At 17.9% G+C, this 21,307-nt stretch overlaps 9 protein-coding genes and 1 pseudogene across 10 annotated transcripts; 5 read left to right on the top strand and 5 right to left on the bottom strand.

The window, feature by feature from the left end:
• Positions 1–72: 72 nt before the first annotated feature.
• PGSY75_1365600 (putative DNA topoisomerase VI, b subunit) lies at positions 73–2,746 on the bottom strand (the record flags this gene model as incomplete). Its single annotated transcript, XM_018787675.1, has 8 exons — positions 73–247; positions 641–861; positions 978–1,082; positions 1,206–1,265; positions 1,349–1,408; positions 1,483–1,551; positions 1,634–1,682; positions 1,809–2,746. 8 exons carry the CDS (start codon positions 2,744–2,746, stop codon positions 73–75), a joined length of 1,677 nt encoding a protein of 558 aa, XP_018640417.1.
• Positions 2,747–3,360: 614 nt separating this feature from the next.
• On the bottom strand, positions 3,361–4,949 carry PGSY75_1365500 (putative glycine cleavage T protein; the record flags this gene model as incomplete). The annotated part of the gene is made up of 2 exons (XM_018787674.1): positions 3,361–4,506; positions 4,875–4,949. 2 exons carry the CDS (start codon positions 4,947–4,949, stop codon positions 3,361–3,363), a joined length of 1,221 nt encoding a protein of 406 aa, XP_018640416.1.
• A 1,090-nt stretch (positions 4,950–6,039) lies between these two features.
• PGSY75_1365400 (ubiquitin-activating enzyme) lies at positions 6,040–7,692 on the top strand (the record flags this gene model as incomplete). The annotated part of the gene is made up of 1 exon (XM_018787673.1): positions 6,040–7,692. One exon carries the CDS (start codon positions 6,040–6,042, stop codon positions 7,690–7,692), a length of 1,653 nt encoding a protein of 550 aa, XP_018640415.1.
• A 1,202-nt stretch (positions 7,693–8,894) lies between these two features.
• Positions 8,895–11,000, top strand: PGSY75_1365300 (hypothetical protein; the record flags this gene model as incomplete). Its single annotated transcript, XM_018787672.1, has 1 exon — positions 8,895–11,000. One exon carries the CDS (start codon positions 8,895–8,897, stop codon positions 10,998–11,000), a length of 2,106 nt encoding a protein of 701 aa, XP_018640414.1.
• Positions 11,001–11,690: 690 nt separating this feature from the next.
• Positions 11,691–11,783, bottom strand: PGSY75_1365200 (hypothetical protein; the record flags this gene model as incomplete). Its single annotated transcript, XM_018787671.1, has 1 exon — positions 11,691–11,783. A coding segment is annotated over one exon (93 nt), but the record flags the coding sequence as incomplete, so codon positions are not given.
• An 824-nt stretch (positions 11,784–12,607) lies between these two features.
• Positions 12,608–13,232, top strand: PGSY75_1365100 (putative mitochondrial ribosomal protein S17 precursor; the record flags this gene model as incomplete). The annotated part of the gene is made up of 3 exons (XM_018787670.1): positions 12,608–12,686; positions 12,813–12,900; positions 13,052–13,232. 3 exons carry the CDS (start codon positions 12,608–12,610, stop codon positions 13,230–13,232), a joined length of 348 nt encoding a protein of 115 aa, XP_018640412.1.
• Positions 13,233–13,456: 224 nt separating this feature from the next.
• On the bottom strand, positions 13,457–14,503 carry PGSY75_1365000 (hypothetical protein; the record flags this gene model as incomplete). Its single annotated transcript, XM_018787669.1, has 1 exon — positions 13,457–14,503. The coding sequence occupies one exon, from the start codon at positions 14,501–14,503 to the stop codon at positions 13,457–13,459; it is 1,047 nt and encodes a 348-aa protein (XP_018640411.1).
• Positions 14,504–15,120: 617 nt separating this feature from the next.
• Positions 15,121–16,826, top strand: PGSY75_1364900 (ferrochelatase; the record flags this gene model as incomplete). Its single annotated transcript, XM_018787668.1, has 4 exons — positions 15,121–15,271; positions 15,457–15,543; positions 15,838–15,943; positions 16,118–16,826. 4 exons carry the CDS (start codon positions 15,121–15,123, stop codon positions 16,824–16,826), a joined length of 1,053 nt encoding a protein of 350 aa, XP_018640410.1.
• A 1,283-nt stretch (positions 16,827–18,109) lies between these two features.
• On the top strand, positions 18,110–19,566 carry PGSY75_1364800 (putative DNA-directed RNA polymerase II; the record flags this gene model as incomplete). Its single annotated transcript, XM_018787667.1, has 7 exons — positions 18,110–18,252; positions 18,344–18,451; positions 18,604–18,685; positions 18,788–18,847; positions 19,042–19,125; positions 19,246–19,320; positions 19,501–19,566. 7 exons carry the CDS (start codon positions 18,110–18,112, stop codon positions 19,564–19,566), a joined length of 618 nt encoding a protein of 205 aa, XP_018640409.1.
• Positions 19,567–19,855: 289 nt separating this feature from the next.
• Positions 19,856–21,009, bottom strand: PGSY75_1364700 (hypothetical protein; annotated as a pseudogene; the record flags this gene model as incomplete). The annotated part of the gene is given in 4 exon segments: positions 19,856–20,065; positions 20,068–20,262; positions 20,265–20,918; positions 20,920–21,009. Coding segments are annotated over 4 exon segments (1,149 nt in total).
• Positions 21,010–21,307: the final 298 nt, after the last annotated feature.

The following is a 21,307-nucleotide window of genomic DNA, read 5'->3' as shown; positions in this document are numbered from 1 at the left end:
ATTTATTTTTATTTTTACGTATTATTTTAATTTTTTGTCTATTAAGTTTTATTTTTTATAATTTTTATCTTATTACATAATATCATTTATTTCATTTATCATTCGTTCTTCTTCCTCACATTCACCATCACCTTCACATTCAATTTCTTCCTCCTCATCATCTTCATCTGACTCATTTGATTTATCAGATGAATTATTTTTCATTTCCACATGTTCATACGCTTTTTCATCACTTATCACCTTTTCCCTACAAAAATATGTTCACATAATATATACATATCATTGTATATATGTGTGTGTAAATATGTTTCATTTATTATTTTTTTAATATTTACGTATCTATTTTTCATTTTTAATATGTAAGTCTTTTATTTTAACCAAGCATAATATAATATATATATATATATATATTTATATTTATATTTATATATATATATTTATATTTATATTTTTTTTATTTTATTTTATTTTAATTTATTTTATTTTTTATTTTTTTATAAATAATATGGTATATTTCAATATTGTTTAAAATTTATTTAAAAAAAATAATAATAATAAAAAGATAACAATTAATATATGAAGAAAAATAAAATATAGAAATATACATAATATATATAATGTATATCTTATATTTATTTACCTTATGTGGTGATAAATCTCATCTGTCAGTTCATTCTCGTTGATTTGATTTGTATTATCAACATTATTTTCTGCAACTGTTACAATGGAGGCGTGGTCCTTTTTTTTCTTTTCGTTTAGGAGAAAAAATATTTTATTTTTGAATTCGTCACGTCCATTTAAAATTATTTTACTTAGAGAAGATGCTAACTGCACACCATAAATGTCTAATGCTTGTCTTATCTAATATCAAAAATATATAAATTGTTATATGTATTACTTTAAAGATATTACGCACAAATAAAAATATACATACATATATATAATATATACATGTATAGATATTTTTATTTATTTACATGATAATCAGATGTACTTTCGAATTCGTCAGGATATTCTTCTTTCACTCTATTAAACAAATTTGACAAACACTTTTTTATTATGTTAGATAAATATTCTCCTTCCTATAGATGTTAAATATATGAAATAAATATTTGAATATTATATTATAAGAGTCTCCTTTTGATAGAAAAAAAAATATATATATATATATATAAAAGAGCGAGATAGAAAAAGAAAGATATTACTTTTATACAATTCTTGTTTAAGTTTGCATACGATATATCGCATCCCCTAATATCAATACCCTATAAAAAAAATAATAATAATACATATATATATATATATATATATATATATATATATATGTATATATTAACATTTCACTTACTACTATGATCACATTCCATTTGCAAAACTCTGATTTTTTCACGTAAAAAGTTTGAAATGCCTAAAATTCAAGTTGTATTAAAAATTAATATTTGAATAAGCAAAACATATCTTGTGACACTTTATTTTTATTACATTTTTTAGATAATTCATATGTTCCGAATCATTCGTATCATTTAACTCCACTTGGTTAATGTTGTCCAGCTGAGTCATAAAAAGGAATATGTACATATATATACATATATATATATATTCATTTTATATAAATCGTGTAAAGACTTATTACTGTGAGGAGATCCATTCCATATTGGGGACCATACAGTCTTAGGAAATTTCTACAAAAGATATTAATATGACATAAATATAAATATTTATATATATATATATATATATATTTATTTATTTGTTTATTTTTCTTTTTTTTTTTTTTTTTTTGAGAGTAGCTTGTTTTGAAGACGTACTTAAAATCGTTAACTATAGAACAGTCATTGCCACTATTTCCAAAAAGAGGCATCGAATTTACGTAGCGAATTAAGAAGATATGACCTATAGTAGGATTTGTTATAAAATGATTTGACGAAATAACATTTATATATATACATACCTTAAAATTAAATGATGCAAGAGTTTCTTTTTGAAATGTTATATTTTTACAATCATAATTAAGAATAGAGTGTAATAAAATGAATTCATCTTCATTATTATGTTCTTCATATATATATTTAAATTCATCCATATTATTTATTATACACTTTATGTTAATATCTCTCTTCCATAATAACACTAATTTAATATATGTATATATTCTTTGATCATTTATAAACTTATTATTTATTTTTAAAATTAATGATATTTCTACAGACCAATTCCAATTTGTATCTATATATTCTTTAAAGTTTTGTATGAAGGTATGATTTAAATTTTTATCCATAACTAACATGAAATCCCATATTTTGTTTTCTTCTACTTTTACTTTTATATGTAAAAAACCATAAGCTGTTTTAAAGGAATATAATAATATACTTTTTAATCCTATACCGAATTTACCACTGGTTGAACATTTATCTTTTGACGTTAAAAATATTTCAGAAAATTTTTCTAAATCTTTTATTTTACTTCCTTTACCATTATCTCTACATGTAATTTTATAATATGATAATGATTTATCATATTCTTCAACTATTATTTCGATTTTTTTATTTTTTATTTTTTTTTCATCTAAATCCTTTTCTGTGTCTACATTATCATCTTTGTCTTTATTATATAATGCATCAACTGAATTGTCAAATAATTCTTTAACCGTCATAAAAAGTGCATTCTCTTCATAAAATCCGGTAACAGATAAGTTTTTAAAGAAGAACGAATATGTGGAGTTATTTTTATCATTCAACGTTTGCATTATTTATATGATACAAATAATATGCACACATATATATATATATATATATATATATATGAATGCCTTTAGAAAAGATAAAATGTTTTTTTTAATAAGATTAATATTTGGAGGATAAAAAGAAAAAAATAATCTTTAACAATTTTTCTTTATTATTTTTTATTTTATAAAACAAATGAGAAGTTTAAAAAAAAAAAAAAAAAAATTTTCAACACACATATATAAATATATACATATATATATATATATATATATATATATATATTTATTTATTTATTTCAAATGACATAAAAATGTGGATGTACAAAAAATGTGCAAAACGAAAAAGTTAAAAATGCTATTACATACATATATATACATATATACATTTTAATGTGATAGCAAAATAACAAATATATATTTGGTATATATGTGTAATTTATTTAAGTCTTTATAAAAAAAAGAAATAAAAATGTGTATGTAACTGAGAATTTATGATATAAAAAATATAAAGCACAAAAAGGAACATACATAAATATATATATATATATATATATATATATATATATATATATATATATATATATATATATTTATGTTTATGTTTATGTTTATGTTTATGTTTATATTTTATTTTTTCAAAGTTTATATATTGATAAAGGAACGAAAGGCATTTTAGTTATTTGAGCAACTTCCAATTTATTTAAACAGTCTACTTTTATTAAATTATTTATATGTGCATATTCAGAATTAACATATCCCATACATATAGGTTTTTGTAGTACTGGTGAGAATACACTACTTGTTATATAACCAATAATTTGATTTACATTTTGATGAGAATATATTTTTGTATTTTCTTTAGGTACAATATTATTATTAATAAGAATACCTACTCTTTTAATTTTGGTTCCATTTTTTATTTGATCCATAATAATATGAGCACCATTAAAATTTAATTCTTTTAATCTTCTTTGTCCTAAGCTCCATTTATAATTTGATTCTATAGGAGTAATTTCATCATTAATATCTTTTCCATATTCACAAAATCCACTTTCTAACCTTAAGGTATTTTGAACAGCTAATCCCCCTGGTTTTACTAGTTCATTTTTTAATATTAAATTATATAAATCATTTACATATTTATTAGGTATTAAAATATCAAATCCATCTTCACCAGTACATGTATATCTATTTAAAATACAATTATCTATTTTATTTATTTTAGTTAATGTACTTGACATAAAACTACAATTATCTAGATTCGTTTCCATATCTCCATTATTAGAATCTATTAGTTCTTTTAAAACATCACTTGATTTACTCCCTTGTATACATATAGAACTATGAGAAGTAAATTCTTCAATTTGGACATGTAGTGTCCTATTTTCTAATAGTTTCTCTTTTAAATATTTATATACTTTCTCTTTACATTGTATATTTATATATAATAACAAATATTTCTCTCGAAGAATAATCATAATATCATCTATAATTCCACCTCTATCATTTAATAATAAACTTATTCTACATTCATTTTCCCATAAGCCTTTAATATCACTACCTACATATTTTTCAATAAAATTTATTTTATCCTCTCCACTTATTTTTAATATAGGTCTATATGTATAATCAAATAAAGAACAATTAGTTCTAGTATGCAAATTTGATGTAATCAGAGTGATGTCTTTGTATTCGTCTGCTAAATAGTAACCATGTTGTATCTTAAATATTGCATTATTATTTTTATGTGAATCGTATAATATCGTTTTTTTTATTTCGACCTATAAAAAAAAATAAAAAATAAAATCTATATGATGAAAAAAATAAAATTTATATGATGAAAAAAATAAAATTTATATGATGAAAAAAATAAAATTTATATGATGAAAAAAATAAAATTTATATGATGAAAAAAATATTGTGTAATATTATATGTATATGACAAAATTGTAAAATGAGTCATTAAAGGAACATATCACAATTAAAGATATATATATATATATATATATATTAATATATAATTTAACACTTAAGTACAAAAAAAAAAAAAAAAAAAGAAGGAATAAAATGATGTAACTTTTATTAACTATATATAATATATAAATATATTTATATATATAGATTTTTTTTCTTATTTTATTTTTTCCACCTTTGGCTTATTAGTGGTTGAGAAACCTTTTCTAAATAAGGTTAATCTATTTTTATATTTAAAAATATTCTTCATTTTTCATTTTGAAAAAAAAAAAAAAAAAAAAAACATTAAAAATATAAAAAATATAAAAAATATTCTTTTTGTTTTATTTTTTTTATTTGAATAAAATTATATTATATATAAATACACATAAATATACAAAATATGTACAAAAAAAAAAGAAAAAAAAATAACATATTATTTATATTATATATTTATATATAATATTATATTTTTATATACTCCTATGGAAATATGAATCCCATATATATATATATATATATATATATATATATATATTTATTTATTTAATTGTATACAAATAATTTCATATATTTTTTTCTTTATATATATTGTGAAATAAATATAATAATATAATAGTATAATAAATTATTCTTCTTTTTATTTATATTATTTATTTGTTATTATCCGTTAAAATGCAAAAATTCAATAGAAAAAAAAAAAAAAAAAAAAAAAAAATGAATATACAAAATTAGTAATAGCCATAAAAATGAGAATAGGATCAAATTATAATTCTTTCAATATATTTGATTTTATAATTTGTATGGAAATACTTACAATTATATATATATATAATTGGATGTATAATTATGTATGATCCTGTTGATTATAATTAATAGAAATATTATAATTAAATATTATATCTATGTATTAATTTATATTCTATGTATGCCTTTATATATTATTTTTACTTAAAAAAAAATTGGGAATTTCCACCTTTGTTATATAACAATGTATATATATATATATATATATATATGTTATATTTTATATATTTGTCAAAATAGAGCGTCAAAACAAATATGTACTTATTCCTTTATCCATTCGTGTATATATTTTTATATAATATTCTATATTTAAATTTTTTGATCACATATGTATTCATAAAAATATGTTTTTTTTCTAATAAACATTTCTTTTTCTTTTTAATTTTTTTTTAGTCATTTATTTGTAAGTATATCCATTGAAGAATAATTTTTATGGAAATATTTAATGAGGCAATATAAATAATTTTTATTATTACATCTATAAAGATATATATATATATATATATATATTTATTTATTTATTTATTTATTCATTTATATGTGTATATTTCAATATGTTCCAAGTTGTTATGGAATATCTTAATAACTATCAAAGATATATTTATTATGGGTTGCTGATTGTTGTGGGCTACGTTCTACACGATCTTATAGAATGGGCTCAGAGAGAAAACGTGGGCATAGGCAAATTAAGAAAGATATATGATTTTGTTTCAAAGGTAATAAAAAATGTATATATATTTTTTAATTTTTATGAAAGACGAATAATAAAATTAGAAAAGGAGTTATTTTATAAATATTATGATAAAGAAGTAATTGATAGACATGGAAAATTATTAAATATATATGACATACCACATGATTCATTAAATAAAATATTTAATACTAAAATTTTAATTATTGGTCTAGGAGGATTAGGATCTCCTGTTTGTTTATATTTAAGCAGATTTGGATTTAAAGAAATTGGATTAGTTGATGGAGATAAAGTTGAAAAAAGTAATTTACATAGACAAATAATACATAAAGAAAAAAATATAGGATTAAATAAATGTTTGTCGGCAAAATTATTTTTAAAAGATATAGATAATTATATAAGTGATAGTATAAAATGTTATCCATTTTTTTTAGATAAATTAAATGGTATGAATATAATTAAAGAATATGATATTATAATTGACTGCACAGATAATATAAGTACAAGATTTCTAATTAATGATTTATGTATTTTATATAAAAAAAAATTAATATTTGCAAGTGCCTTAGGTATATATGGACAAGTAAATGTTTATAATCTTAATAATAATACATCTAATTGTTATAGATGTTTAAAAAGTTTTAATAATCATTCTCAAAATAATGATTGTGATGAAAATGGCATATTATCGACAGTCACAGGTGTTATAGGTTTATTACAAGCAAATGAAGTAATCAAATTATCTCTTGGTTTAGATCAAGATATATTATCAAATTTTTTAACATATAATAGTTTTTCAAATAAATTACCATTCGAATCTTTAAACATAAATTATAAAAATAAAAATTGTATATGCTCAAACAAAAATTTTAAAGAATTATATAATTTTATTTTATCATATAACTATGATAATATAAATAATAATAATCATAACAAAACTAATAATAATGTCAACAATATTTATTGTAATAATCTAATATGTTATAATAAAACAAATCAATCATATATATATCAAATCGATACCTTCCAATTTATAGATATACTAAATAATAATTTTTCTTCATTATCATTTCCAGTTAATCAAATATGTATTCTAGATGTTAGAAAAATTAACAATGCTAATATATATGGTTTAAAAAATGCAATCAAATGGTCCTTTTATGAAATCATAGAAATATTTAATAAATTACAACATAATAAAGATGAACTCTTACAAATTATAATGGACAAATTAAATGTAGCACATTCTAACAAAAATATTCTAGTCATAGTAGTTTGCAGGAGAGGTATAGATTCTTTAAAAATAACAAAACAATTTAATAACCTCTTTCTAAATAATGATACTAATCAAAAGGAACCTACATATAACAATAATGATATATCATTATATAATTCAAAAAATAAAAATTATGATAATAAAAACCTTTCGAATAATAAACAAATCATTACGTATAATTTGAAAGGTGGCTATTTACAGCTTCAAAAAAAAATATTCAAAAATTTGCCATTTTTTTAAAAAATAAATAATACATAAATGAATAAATATATATATATATATATATATATATTATCTTTTATATTATAATTCAGTTTGTTTCATTATAATAATTCATTTAAATAAAGAATATACATAAATATATATACATATATATTATATATATATATATATATATAGTATTTTTTTTATTTTTATTTTATTTTTTTTTTTGTTGATAATTTATGTTACATTTTAAATATCCATTTTTTGCTTTTATCATATTTCCATGCTTTATATTAAATATACTAAAAACGATATGTTGAAGTTTATTTCTTCTATAAATATATTATATATATTATAATTTATTTTATATTATAATTTTTTATTTTTTTTTTTTTAATAGCATTATAATATTAATATGTTATTGATTTTTTCAAAAATATTCAAAATAATTCATTGATAGGATAAATATATATATAAGCCCATTTTTTACATATATTTATTTTTTCTTGGTTATAAAATTTTGTTTACAAAAAAAAAAAAAAAATAAATATGTATAATTTTGATTAATATATTTAATATATATATATATTTCATGTTATGTATTTATTTTATATATATAATATTTATATATAATTCTTTTTTTTTTTTTTTTGTCAAAGTAATAAATGTTTATAAGAATTTAGATTTATTCCTTAGAAAATTATTATATATATATATTATATATATTTTTATTTATTTTATTATCTTGAAAAATTGAATAAAAACCTTCATCTAATTTTTTACTACTAAAATATTATATATATAAATTTATATTTATATTTATATACCTTATACATATATAATATTTATTGTTATAACTTGGTATTTTTTTTTTTTTTTTTTAATTTTTATGTGAGACATATATTTTTAATATATACCCTAAAATTTTTGTTTTTCTTCATATAGATACAAAAAAGATTCCAAATAAAGAAAAAAAAAAATATTAATATAGAATAAAAATGTAACAGTTATATGATAACATTATATAAAAAAACAGAAAAATAAATTAAATATATAAAAATATAAATCAGTTGTTCATATGTAATTCCTTAAATGTATATATATATTATATATATATATATATATATATATATATGACTAATTAAAAAAATAAAATAAGAAAAAACTTTATGATCCGGATATTACATTATATTATATTGTTTTATTTTATTTTATTTTATTAATTGATTATTATCCAGATGAAAATCAAAGAGTTATTATATAATGAATTAATAATTATAAAAATAACGGAATTTCTAAGCATACTTGAAATTCAGAATATGATTATATCCTTAAGAATTAATGTAAAGACAAATATATATTTTTTGAGAGAATGTTTATCTTTAATGCATTTAGATACATATGGATATGATCATAATGTAAGTAACAAAAATACTCCAAATAAAAATATAAATATATCAACAACAGAACCGTTATTATTATCATCGAGTGTTAATCTTACTACAGATATTGATGATTATGTTCATAATGCAACATCATATGTAGAAGATCAGCCATTCTTACAACAAGAAGGTTTTAATTTAATTACGTATGACGATGAGTATGATGAGTATATATTTAATGACTACAACGGAGATAACAATAATAATGATATTAATAATTATAATAATAATAATAATAATAATTATAGTGTAGATAATATGCATAATGTTGATAGTATGAATAGTTTATATAATTATAATAACCATGATATATATAATAATACCAATTATTATAATGAACAAAATGATGAAAATTTTAACTATAACACAAAATATTCTCATTATGAAAATACGTTTAATGATATGACACATTTAATAACAACACATAGAGATAATAATATAAACTATTATGATACAAACAAAACTAATTTTGGTGCTTTGTATGAAATTAAAAAATATTTAAATTTTTTTGAACAAGAAAAAGAAGGACATGTAAAAAAATGTTTTAATAATGTATGGATGTATATACACTTGAAAAATGAACTTATAGATATAAAAAAAAATTTAGAAACTTATTTTATGAGAATTAAAACGAATACTCCAATTAATAGAAATAAAAAAATACGTATAGATATATTTCAATTATTTAAATATAATCATAAGTATTATTCTTATTATGATATGCCATGGGTGTCTATTTATTATGATTTTTTTTTAAATTCAATATGTACCTTATGTAATATAAAATTAGATCATACATCCATCTGTCTTTTCTCAGAAAATTTTAACTTAATACAAACAAATGACAAGTTGTTAAATTATATTAATAGTATGTCTGATGATATAGTTAGTAGTATAAAAAATGAGAAGAAACGAGATCATGAAAAGGTTGACATGGTATATGAAGAAGATATTGAAAAGAAAAAAAAAAAAAAAACAGACACAATAAAATATCATAATAATAATAAAAGTGATAGTGATATTAATGTGGACAATAATAATAATAATAGTAATAATTACAATAATAATGAGTGTAATAATGATAATATATATAATCATCAACATGATTATAATATTGATGAAAACATTGCTGAAATTAAATTGAATGAAGATATTTTTAGTTGTCAAAATAAAACTAATACTTATGATGAAGAATTTATATTTATAAGAAGAACTCATATTTTTTGTGAAGAATGTACAAAAATAATTGATTACAAAATGAATATAAATTCTTTATTAGAATCAATAAAGAAAGATTATGAATTATTAAAAAGTATACGAATAATTAATAAAATTATTGATATCCCCTCTGATTTATTTTGTTTTTGTAATTATTTCTTTTTTAAAGAAAAATATATTACTTTCTTTAAAAATGTTAGTAATGATTTACAAAATTTGAGGAAAGCTTTAAAAAAGAAATTAACAAATAATTTTATACTAAATTTCAGTATTAATTTTTATAAATTTGTAATCAGTTCTTTAATATTATGTGATGAAAAAAAATTATTCAGTCAAGAAAATATTTTCTTATTTGGATTTTATATCAAATATAGAAATATACTCAAATTATTTAGTAGTCCTAGATGTACACATATTTATTTTTCTTTTAATATCATATATCAAAAAATCGTAAAATTTCAAAGCTTTTTTAAACATAAACATTTTTCAAAGCTATCCAAAGTTTTACATTTTGATGTTATTACAATACTAGAAAAATTAAAACATTCAAAAACTAAAATGTTATATAAAAATATTGCAGTCTATTTATATCAACATTTAAATCATAAAATACTTTCTAAGTGTAATTATGACCAAGCATATACCTATTTTTTTCAGTGTCTTCAGAGGTATCATTTTTCATAGTACCATATATATTATTCAAATCGAATGACTAAACTTACACAGGTATATTATATATATATATATATATATATATATATATATCACATTGTAACTCTATATTATTTCATTTTTTTTTTTTTTAATATGTTTCAATTTTTTCATTTAATTTTTTTTTTTTGTATTAACGTGCCACATACATAGTGTAGTACACATATATTTTATTTATTCGTATTATGTCTTAATTTTATATATGTTTAAAAAAAAAAAAATTAAAAATTTTTTTTTTACAATATTATTAAATTGTCTTTAATTAAAAAAAATTGTCTTTAATTAAAAAAAAAAAAAAAAAAATTCATATAAATATAATATATATATATATATATATGTATTAAGTTAGAAACATAAAAATTGTAACTTATGCAATTATATCATACACATGTATCGTTAATTTTTTCTTTTTAAAAAGTCCTATGATTATATAGGAAATATAGAAAAATGTGCAACAATCAATTTGTGCCTATTAATTAATTGAATAAATATATATAAACATATTATATATATATATATATATATATATATATATATATATATATATATATTTATTTATTTATAAAGAATTATTTGATTCTTTTCCCTTTCATAATTATCGAGCCTCTCTCTACACAATATTCTATCCTTCATATAATTTGTATTAAGATCTACATCATACTTAAATACAAGAAATCCTGAGACCCTTAATATGATTTTCCATTTGTCAGAAATAATATCCTTTGGTTTCTCTCTAAACATACCAGGATAAAACATTTTTCTTATGAATTATTATTTAATGCTGCAAGGAAAAATAAATAAATAAATAAATAAATATATATATATATATATATATATTTATAGGTACATTTTATTTCTTATGATTTATAATGTAAAATGCCTTTCTTTTTTACCTTAATAAATAAAAATAAATATATACATATATATATATATATATATATAATATGTAATATGAAAGATTTATCTTTTCAGGATTAACAATCTATATAATTTATAATTGCTTTAATTTTATAAGAAAATAATATTTTGTACAAGTTTATTTGCTATATATTTAAATATTTTATTATTTTACATATTTAATTTTTTTTTTAATTCTTTTTTTTTTTATTAATATTTATAAACAAACTGGAAAAAAGCACATTTCTATCTCAACTGTTATATATATTTAATATAAAAAAAAAAAAAAAAAAAAAAGGAAATATTTAATATTTCACTTTAATTATATATATTTAATTATGAATTATATAATGTAGATGTACAAAATAAATTACGTTCCTAATATAAGTATATTATATATATATATAATATTTATATCACATATATGCTATACAATATATACATATATTTTATATTTCAAGAATTAACTATAATTATATATATTTTGTTAATATAATTATTACTCCACATGTTTTATATTTTATAAATTTATATTTACACTATATTTGTTATTCTATTTTGTTTTTTTATTTAAAAGATAATATAAATAAATAAATAAATAAATATATATATATATTATATATATGTATACATGTTATATAGATTTAGGGAGTATGGGAATTTTTTTTTAGAAAATGTAAAAAATGATAAGGCTAAATAAAACTTATTCTTATTGGCATTATAAAGCATGGCAAAGAGCAACAGCTGGCTATCTTAGAACTTGTAAGACTTAAATGAACATATATATATATATATATATATATATATATATATATATATATATATATATTTATATATATATATATATTTATTTATAATAATATATTTTTTTCTATTTAATTTTTTAAGTTCTTAAAAACAATCTTGCTAATAAGGAAATGATTGGATATGTAATTAATGACAAGCACCCCAAAAGTATCAGAGTAGCTTGCGATAGGTTAAAATTTTCAAAAAAAATAATTAATAAATAAATGAATAAAATTAAAATTAAGTATTAAAATTAAGAGAATATACATAAATTAATACATATATATATATATATATATATATATATATATTTTATTTATCACTTTTCATCATATTTATAGATATATGTACGTTGTGAGATACAAAAAAACCTTCAGATATACAAAAAAAATATGGGCCCATGACGAAAAAAGTGAAGCCAAACTTGGTGACGTCGTGCGCATTCAACCACTAGGGTATAGAATTGGACCTTGGAAAAATTATATCCTTGTAAAAATTTTATACAAGGAAAATAAAGATTAAGCAGGAAATATATATATATATATATATATATATATGAATAGATTGTCGCGCACATATATAAACACAAATATATACATATATATATATATGTGCACTGCATAAACTATACACACATTCAATTTTTTCTTATTTTTTTATGTACAATAATTATTACTCCTTTTTCAAAATTATTTTTTTTTTTTTTTTTTTTTTTTTTTTTTTTTTAATACATTTTTTTGATGATATCACCTTCTATTATATCTATTATAATTTGAAGGTGCATTTATATTTTTTAAGAATAAATTTAAATTGTAATTTGAAGACTTCTCTACTTTCTTTTCTTCTACTTCAAGATTCATATCTTTTTTAATAAGTTCCCTATCCATCAATTTCTTTTTATATGCACTAGTAATAAAAACCTTTTCTTCCTTTTCTGTATCAATTTTTTGCTTCTTTTGTATAAGAAATTCCTTTTCTAGTTCTCTTCTTTTAGCACTATTTATTAGAGCTTCCATATATTTCGATTTTTTTTTTTCGTCTGTATTTTCCTTCTTTTTAAAAATGTCATCTATACAAAGATATGACTTATTTATCTCATCATCACTGTACTCATTTTTTTTTTTTTTTTTTTCATAGTCTTCAATATGTTTATCATATTTTTTCATATATATTTTTTTTTTCTCGCTTGTTTTATTTCTTATATCACAATCCTTGTCATAGGAATTATCCCTATCATTATTTTCATGACTATTGGAATATTTTTTATGATACTTATAATCCTTTTTATAGTATTCATCATTATCTTTATCATTCTGTTCTATAGATTTTTTTTTTTTTTTTTTTTTTTCATCAAAATTATCATATATATCTTTCTCATCATATGGATAATCTTTATGGTCAATTTTGGCATTATTTAATTTTGTTAATTCATTAGATTTATATCCTAAATATTGAATATTTTTCTTTTTATTTTCATCCATAGATTCTCTTCTATCTTCTTTTGTTTCATAATTGGATAAGCCAGGTTCTTCATGTTCTTTAATGTATTCTTTTATTTCATCATTTAATTTATTTTCTTTTTCTCGTTGGATTATTTTGTTATGTGTGTTTTCATAATTTATAGTTTCTTCCTCATCAGACATAGAAAATATTGTTTCTATTTTATTTCTAGTCGTAGGATTATTTTCCTTATAACTTTTATTATTCCTTAGATCATTATCTATGTTTGTATCCCCATTTTTATTTCTATTTTTATTTTCTTTGTTTTTATTAAAAGATAAATTAATTTTCATTTCACAGACCTTTCAATTTTTTTTTTTTTTTTTTCTATTTGTGATCTTACCATTAGTATGAAAATGAAGGTGAAAATGTATTTTCAAAATATATGTATTTAATAAATATTATGAATTTTTAAATATTTTATATAAGAATAAAATAAACAAAAATATATAAATAAATATATATATATATATATATATATATATATGTAGAAAATATGAAAAACGATTTTTTTTTTACAGTAATATAATATATAAAATAATTAAATCCTTTTATAAAGAAATAACTCTTAAAAATATTTATAAATGTATAAAATTAAATAAATTATATATAATATAATATTATATATATAAATATTTTTAATTTACATATATTTTTATTTATTATATATATATATATATATATATATTTTTTTTTTTTTTTCGGATATTTTTTTTTCTTGTTTTAAGAACAGATATTACTATATATATTTGGTGCTATTTGCTTACAATTTGTTTTGCTCCTCTCCTATAAAATTTTTATTTATATTATACTTAATATTTAAAAAAACTATTAGATTTATACATTTATATATTTTTTAATATTTACATTTTATATTTATTTATTGAGATTAAAAAAAAAAAAAAAAAAAATGGACGTACAGGAATTTTTGAATTGTAACAAATTAAAAATATCAAAAGAGAAAATTAGCAACCTCAATAAAAATAAAATAGGAATACTAATTACAAATTTAGGAAGCCCTGAAAAATTAACCTATTGGTCTTTATATAAATATTTATCTGGTATTCCGAACTTTTGTTTAAAAATAATATAACGAAACAGATATAAAAGATTATAGAAAGGCATAAATGATTGAATATTTTATCATTCATTTGTTATATGAATGTATAAATAAATAAATATATATAAATAAATATATATATATAAATAAATATATATATATATATATATATATATATTTTTGTAGAATTTTTGAGTGATCCTCGAGTTGTAAAATTCAACAGGTTTCTATGGCTTCCAATATTATACACATGTGTACTACCTTTTAGGAGTGGTACAAATAAAATAAATAAATATATAAATAAATCTATATATATATATATATATATATATATATAATATAGTGTAGTATTTTTATTTTATAAACCTCAACAAAAAATAAAAAAAAAATCTAAACATGAACATTCAATATTATCATTTAGGGAGATAAATATATATAAATACAATCCTATGACATTATAATATAAATTTTTTTTTTTTTTTTTTTCTTTTTTTTTTATAAGAACCGAAATATAGTTATTCACAATATTATATAATACACACATATATTTTTTTATGTTATGATTAGGCAAGGTCTTATCAAAATATAAAAGTATATGGATAAAGGATGGATCACCATTATGTGTTAATACACATAATCAGTGTTTAGCATTAAAAAAGATTCTAAACGAAAAGTAAAATTAATATTATAATAATAAAAATTGATATTAATATATAATGAAACATACATACATATATATATATATATATATATATATATATGTTCCATTATCTCATATTTTTTTTTTTTTTTTTTTTTTTTTTTTTTTTTTTTTTTTTTTTTTTTGGAATGTCCTCCTAATTTGTAGGTATGATAACAAAGTTGTCATCAGCTATGGTATGAGATATGGTGAAAGGTCCATAAAAAAAGGTTTAGAATATCTACATAAAGAAAACATAAATAAACTTTTAGTGCTCCCTTTATATCCTCAATCAGCAGAATGTACTGTGTCTTCAACTTTAGACTGCATAGGTAAAAATTTAAAAAACTGGAGTAATGTACCTGAGTTCAGATTTATATCTGGTTATTGTTTTAATGATATTTTTATAAATACAATGAAAGAAAATATTGAAAATTATTGGAAAAATTATGGAAAAAGTAAAAAATTAATTATTTCTTATCATAGTTTACCTACAAGAAATGTTATTCAAGGAGATCTATATCCTTTCTTTTGTATTGAAAGTACAAAAAAATTAGTTAAGTCATTAAATCTTAATAAAGATGATTATATATTAGTCTTTCAATCAAATATAAAAGGACAACAATGGATAAAACCATGTATTGAAGATACCATAATAAAGCTAGCCAAACAAGGATATACACAAATAGATATTGTTAGCCCATCTTTCTCTTCAGATTGTTTAGAAACCTTAGAAGAAATAAAAATCCATTATCAACAATTATTTCGAAAATATTCAAATGGTAATTTAAGATATATAAATTGTTTAAATGATACAAAAATTGGAATCAAACTAATAATCAATCTTATTGAACAAAATATAATAGGATGGGTGTAAATTTAATAACAAAAAAAAAAAAAAAAAAAAAAAAAAAAAATATAAATATATATTTAATATATACATACGTTTTATATATTCCCTTAAAATATAATAATAACTTATTTATATGAATTTTCCTTTTTATTAATTTCATATTTATTTTATGCTAAAATTTATTTGTATTTATATCATTATTATTTATAATTATAAATTGGGAATATTATTATACATTTATATATGTTTAAATTGTGACAATTACCTATTTTAAAATATAAATAATATAATAATATACATATTATATATATATATATATATATAACAACGGATTAATATTTATTTTTCCATTTTGTGGTTTATTTATTATTTTATATTATATGTTTAATACCTTCCTTATTCAGTTATCACAAGAAAAAAAAAAAAATTATTTATATTTATATAATTATTAATATAATTGTTTAATATTCATTCCTTATAAAAATTTAAATATGTTTTCTATATTATAAACATTATAAAAAAAAAAAAAAAAATCCTGTATATAGAATATTATATATATATATGATAGTTTGTATTATATATTATAATATTGAATATATAATAATATAAAAAAAAAAAAATTATACGTACCATTTCTTTTTTTTTCCTATATATTTTATGTATATATATAATTTTATTTTTATGTAATAATAAATTATATGTAATATCTCAATTTATATATATTATATATATATATATAACAATTTTGATATCTATCACATATTTTTTTCTTTTCTTCCATATAAATAAATAAATAAATAAATAAATAAGAAGAATAAAATAATATATTATCATAGATAAATATATATATTTGTATGAAAAACGATTGAAATGCCTTTTGACAAATATACATTTATATTTCATAATTCTTATTTCTTCCATACTTAATATATATATATAAATATTTCATGACAACAAAAAGAGGAAAAACATAAAGCTGATAATTTAATAATATGAGTTAAATAACGAATGTAATAAATAAAACATAAGAAAAAAATATATTAAAATGTAAAAGATTTTTTATAGAAGATATCCGAAATGATAAAATAAAATATAAAATCATTTTTAAATAATAATAATAATAAAAAATATATTTATATGTATAATATTTATATTATTTTTTATTTTTTTTATTTTTTTTAATTTTTTTTGTTTTTATTTTTTCTCAATTATACCTACCCCAATTCCAATTGAGTATTTAATAATTAAAATATTTAATAACATTACATATTTTATTCCGATTCTATGTTTTAAAAAAATAAGAAAATATGGAAGATCCAATAACAAGATTTTATAAATGTAGAAAAACTTGTTGTGAAATGTTGGAGGATAGGGGTTATATTATAACTCCACGAGAAAAACTTGAAAACTTTTCATCTTTTAAAGAAATGTTTGAAGATAATGATAGACAGTAATACAAAATATATGACAACATATATGCTATATATATATAATATATTATTAACTTATATTGTCTTTTTCTTTTGTCTTTCCTCTTATAGACGATCTAAAATGGGTATTAGTACTAGTCATAAAAACGATGCAAACAATAGAATTATAGTTTACTTTGCAGATGAAGTTAAAAAAACAGGGGTTAAACCATTAAGGGAGTAAGTCAAAAATAAATATATAAATAATTTAATAAATAAAACAAACACAAATATTATAAAATTATAAAATGATAAAACAATTAGTTATATAAAAATCATTTATGATTTATTCATCGCGTTTTATGTTTTATATTATTTATTACTTATAATAGATTAACTGAAAGGATGGAAGAAAAATCTATTCAGCGTGCTATTCTTGTAACACAAAATATATTAACACCTTTTGCTAGAGATGTAAGTTAATATATAGATATGCATTCCTATTTATAAAAGTAATAAAATATATTAAATATATATCATCCTATATATTTCCTATATTTTTATTTTATCTTATAGGCCATTAAAGAAGCAGCACCAAGACATATTATAGAAAACTTTTTAGATACTGAATTATTGGTAAAAAATAAAAAAACAAAAGAAAAAAAAGAAAAATTAAAATAAAATAAAATAAAATAAAACAAAACAAATTATAATTACGAATATATATACAATTATATATCTCGCACATTAACAGAATAAAATAATATATATATATATATATATATAAATATATATATATATATTCATATTATTTATTAAAAATTTAATAGGTTAATATAACAAAGCACGAATTAGTCCCAAGACATATTCCTCTAACAAGCGAAGAAAAAAAAAACTTGCTTCAAAGATATAAGGTAAAAATAATAAATACATATAAAATTAAATATATATTTATATATATTATTTAATACTATATGTTAGTATATTCAATTAAATATATACATATATTATTTTAATTGCTTTTTATTTTTCAGATTATGGAAAATAAATTACCGAGAATTCAAGATGTCGACCCTGTATGTCGATATTTTGGATTATCAAAAGGACAGGTAAAATAAATAAATGAACAAATAAAAATCATTAAATCGAAATAATATTATATATGCTCAAAGAATATTTATTGTAGAAATGAGTAAAACATTTTTATATGTCTTGTTGTGATATATCAATGCTGTATTTATTACCATAACATAAATATATACATATATATTTCTATTTTTATTATTTAGGTTGTTAAAATTATTAGGCCTAGTGAAACGGCAGGAAGATATGTTACCTACCGATTGGTTGTGTAATAGTCAAGCTTTTTTTTTTTTAATATACTTAAGAAATTATATATAAATATAAATATATATATATTTTTTTTTTTGAACTTTAATTAACTTTTTATATTTTATATTTTATATATTATATTTTTTATATATTATGTATTATATATTGTTTTTATTTTTTATTTTTTATTTTTTTATTTTTTAAAACAAAAAAAATTATCTATATAATTAAATAATATAAGTAAAATTTTAATGTGTAATCAATGAACAAACAAAACATATATATGTTAACATAATTGTTTTTCTTTTAATCTTATATTTTTATGTCTTTATTATAATATGATGCGTTCTTGTCCCATACAGAAAATTTACTGTTTTCTGCTACTGCAAAAAATCCAGAGAGTTTATGAAAATCAATAAAATTAAGATAATTAAATTTATAAGATGATATATGATCAATTTTTTTTATATTATTTAAATCACATATATTTATATTACAACTGTTTGTTATGGATAGAAAATTTTTTTATCATCACTTCTTATTACAATATTATTCATATGATAACTTAAAACAGTATCATTCATATTATTTAAAATGAAGGATTTTAAACAGTTCGTTGTCATCCTATAATTATACAAACAAAATCTGGAAGGGTAATAGCAAACCATAATATATGTTTCACCTAAATAATGAATAGGATTTATATCGATAATTTCTTTATACATCTGTGTATTTGTTTTTGATAATTTGTTTTTATTATATCCATAACAATTATCATCATTATTATTATGTTCTGTGTTAATATATATTGATTCAACATTTTCAATTTTTTTATATCCTTAAAAGATATAATTAATTTATTATAACTTGTTGTCATATTATAATGATTCTGTTCATAAGATGCGTCCAAATGTTCACATTTATTATTATATTCATCATATGTAGTAAACATTTTATTAATTGAACAAAGATTGTCATTTGTATTATAACCTTTACTATCATCATAATTCAATATCGCTTCACACCTATTTGTTTTTTTTTGGCTTAAAAAAAAATAGTTGTGTGAATTATTTTCTTGCTCAATTTTTAGATCATATATAGCAATATCTCCATCATAATTTATAGGAGTAACTATTTGATTGTTGTTTATTCGATACGGTTTAATAAAAATAAAATTATTTACATTCCATTTGATAATACATGTATCATGTTCTATATTCCATAATTTTAATGACCCTTCTTTTGTTTTGACGAAAAAATTATCCCTATTTAAAAAATCACAATATAAACAACTGTAATTAGATACTCTATAATTCATTATACATTTCTTGTTATCCACATCCAATAAAGTAACCATTCCACAATCACAACATGAATATTAAATAATTTTCTTCAAAAAATTTGGCACTATTTATGTTATCCAAATGGTTGCTCAAATAAAACACAGCTTGTTTTATACTCACCATTTAATGAAAAAAAAAAATATATATATATGTATATATTACATATTACATATTGCTTTCATTTTTTTTTTTTTTTTTTTTTTTATATGAATTATCAGTTAAAATTTTATTTTGAAATATTATAAATAATATGTTTTAGAAATAATATATGTATAAGATTACTCATATATACACACATTTGTATATATAAATATTTTATTTGGGAAAAAAAACAAAAAAAAAAAAAAAACAGAAAATTATAATTATATAAATTTTAATTATAATAAAAAAGGTATTTATCATATATGTAAAAAAAAAAAAA

Source organism: Plasmodium gaboni, chromosome 13 (genome assembly GCF_001602025.1).
Source record: "Plasmodium gaboni strain SY75 chromosome 13, whole genome shotgun sequence".
Lineage (NCBI taxonomy): Eukaryota > Apicomplexa > Aconoidasida > Haemosporida > Plasmodiidae > Plasmodium > Plasmodium gaboni.
This window is presented reverse-complemented; position numbering and strand designations above follow the sequence as displayed.